Below are 3036 nucleotides of genomic sequence, written 5' to 3'. Positions count from 1 at the left end.
CCCCGGGATGGGTATCTTCTCCGCCAGGCCGAAGTCCCCGATCACGGCGGTGTATCCGCTCTCCTCTGACTTGATCAGGCAGTTCTGGGACGAGGGGGGGGGTGGGGGGGTTCAGGAGAACAGAAGAGCCCAGTGTCAGACGGATACTGTAACCAGGGACACCAGGACGCAACGCTACAGGACACTTCCTGGTCCCAATCGGCAGTTATCAACATGCATACTGTAGGAACTGACTATCGACGGGGACTGTGTTGATCCAGGGTAAATGTTTCATGTTTTGGTGCGTAGTTGGAAGTTAGTAGTCCTAAACCCTGTCTCCTAAACCCCGTCTCCTAGACCCCGTCTCCTAGACCCTGTTTCCTAGGCCCATCTCCTAGGCCCCGTCTCCTAGGCCCCGTCTCCTAGGCCCCGTCTCCTAGGCCCTGTCTCCTAGGCCCCGTCTCCTAGATCTCGTCTCCTAGGCCCCGTCTCCTAGGCCCCGTCTCCTAGGCCCTGTCTCCTAGGCCCCGTCTCCTAGGCCCCATCTCCTAGAACCCTTCTCCTAGGCCCATCTGCTAGACCCTTTCTCCTAAACCGTCTCCTTGGCCCCGTCTCCTAGATCTCGTCTCCTAGGTCCTGTCTCCTATACTTTATGTCTTAGGCCCAACTGAATATCCATTTGAGAGGACTGTATCTGTAAGTCCGTGATGGACGGTTGACAGTTCTAATCCTGGCCCGTACCCTAGCCCGTCCTCCTGGCCCGTCCCCTAGCCCGTACCCTAGCCCGTCCTCCTGGCCCGTACCCTAGCCCGTCCTCCTGGCCCGTCCCCTAGCCCGTACCCTAGCCCGTCCTCCTGGCCCGTACCCTAGCCCGTCCTCCTGGCCCGTACCCTAGCCCGTCCTCCTGGCCCGTACCCTAGCCCGTCCTCCTGGCCCGTCCCCTGGCCCGTCCCCTAGCCCGTCCCCTAGCCCGTCCCCTGGCCCGTCCCCTAGCCCGTCCCCTAGCCCGTCCCCTGGCCCGTCCCCTAGCCCGTCCCCCTAGCCCGTCCCCTGGCCCGTCCCCCTAGCCCGTCCCCTGGCCCGTCCCCCTAGCCCGTCCCCTAGCCCGTCCCCTAGCCCGTCCCCTAACCTGTCCCCTAGCCCGTCCCCTGGCCCGTCCCCTAACCTGTCCCCTAGCCCGTCCCCTAGCCCGTCCCCCTAGCCCGTCCCCCTAGCCCGTCCCCCTAGCCCCTCCCCTGGCCCGTCCCCTGGCCCGTCCCCTGGCCCGTCCCCTGGCCCGTCCCCTAGCCCGTCCCCTAGCCCGTCCCCTGGCCCGTCCCCCTAGCCCGTCCCCCTAGCCCGTCCCCCTAGCCCGTCCCCCTAGCCCGTCCCCTGGCCCCTCCCCTGGCCCGTCCCCTGGCCCGTCCCCTGGCCCGTCCCCTGGCCCGTCCCCTGGCCCGTCCCCTCCCCTGGCCCGTCCCCTGGCCCCTCCCCCTAGCCCGTCCCCTAGCCCGTCCCCTAGCCCGCCCCCAGGCCCCTCCCCTGGCCCCTCCCCTAGCCCGTCCCCTGGCCCCTCCCCTGGCCCCCTCCTACCTTGGAGGTGAGGTCTCTGTGGAAGATGCCCTTGGAGTGCAGGTAGGCCAGGCCCATGGCGATCTCCAGGGCCAGCCTGACCCGCGTGGGCCAGCTCAGCAGCGCGCTGCTGTCCAGGAGCTGCTCCAGGTTGCCTCCGTTGATGTACTACAGGAAGAGACGGACGAGAGAGACCGCCTGGATGAGGCCTGAACACCCTGGACCCCTGGATGAGGCCTGAACACCCTGGACCCCTGGATGAGGCCTGAACACATTCACCTGAACACAACAAGCGTGTCATCCACCAGGTAGGGCAGGGATAACCAGGTGATCGCTCCTGGGTTGTGGTTAGGGCTCTTCCTATTGGCTAGTGGTCTTCCTATTGGTTAGGGCTCTTCCTATTGGTCAGTGCTCTTCCTATTGGTTAGTGCTCTTCCTATTGGTCAGTGCTCTTCCTATTGGCTAGTGGTCTTCCTATTGGTTAGGGCTCTTCCTATTGGTTAGTGCTCTTCCTATTGGTTAGTGCTCTTCCTATTGGTTAGTGCTCTTCCTATTGGTTAGTGCTCTTCCTATTGGTTAGTGCTCTTCCTATTGGTTAGTGCTCTTCCTATTGGTTAGTGCTCTTCCTATTGGTTAGGGCTCTTCCTATTGGTGAGTGCTCTTCCTATTGGTTAGGGCTCTTCCTATTGGTTAGTGCTCTTCCTATTGGTTAGGGCTCTTCCTATTGGTGAGTGCTCTTCCTATTGGTTAGGGCTCTTCCTATTGGTTAGTGCTCTTCCTATTGGTTAGTGCTCTTCCTATTGGTCGTGTGAGGTGGTGGCGTCAGTCCGTACAGGAAGTGAGGTAAGAGGGAACGGTGTTATGCTGGGAGATCTAAAAATGGCACAACCAACCCCACTGACTGGACAGACTGAACTGACCCAGGGAGGAAGGGGATTAGTGAGGGAGTGAGAGAGAGAGAGAGAGAGAGAGAGAGGGGAAGGGAGGGAATTAGTGAGTGAGTGAGTGAGTGAGTGAGTGAATGTGTGAGTGAGTGAGTGAGTGAGTGAATGTGTGAGTGAGTGAGTGAGTGAGTGAGTGAGTGTGAGTGAGTGAGTGAGTGAGTGAGTGAGTGAGGGCGGGCCTGCGTGCAGTAGTGGAAGCAGAGTGGGGAGTCCGGCTAAGCGGGGGTTAGTAAAGTAACCCTCTCTCCAGGACCAGCTGGCCCCGCCCGGCCCCGCGTCCCGCACGAGAGAACCCGACCGCTCTGGACCGTCCACGGCACGGACGGAGGGGAGAGGAGGAGGAGGAGGGAGGGGAGAGGAGGAGGAGGAGGAGGAGGGAGGGGAGAGGAGGAGAAGGGAGGGGAGAGGAGGAGGAGGAGGAGGGAGGGGAGAGGAGGAGGAGGGAGGGGAGAGGAGGAGGAGGGAGGGGAAGGAGGAGGAGGGGAGAGGAGGAGAGGGGGTTTCCCAGACTGAGCTTAATTCTCCAGCGTGTCAGATGGAGAACTAGGCCAGCGGGGGGGTG

General features: G+C 61.9%; 1 protein-coding gene across 1 annotated transcript in view; it reads right to left on the bottom strand.

Moving 5' to 3' along the window:
* The window catches only part of tesk2 (testis associated actin remodelling kinase 2), a 21112-nt gene that overhangs the window by 5032 nt on the left and 13044 nt on the right, over positions 1–3036 (bottom strand). The window contains exons 5-6 of the mRNA XM_084458324.1: positions 1552–1698; positions 1–84 (exon numbers count right to left, since the gene is read on the bottom strand). Coding sequence (XP_084314450.1) covers positions 1–84; positions 1552–1698 — 231 coding nt within the window. The remainder of the gene's footprint in view (positions 85–1551; positions 1699–3036) is intronic.

Source organism: Borostomias antarcticus (assembly GCF_949987555.1).
Source record: "Borostomias antarcticus genome assembly, chromosome: 24".
NCBI classification, from domain to species: Eukaryota; Metazoa; Chordata; class Actinopteri; order Stomiiformes; family Stomiidae; genus Borostomias; species Borostomias antarcticus.
This window is presented reverse-complemented; position numbering and strand designations above follow the sequence as displayed.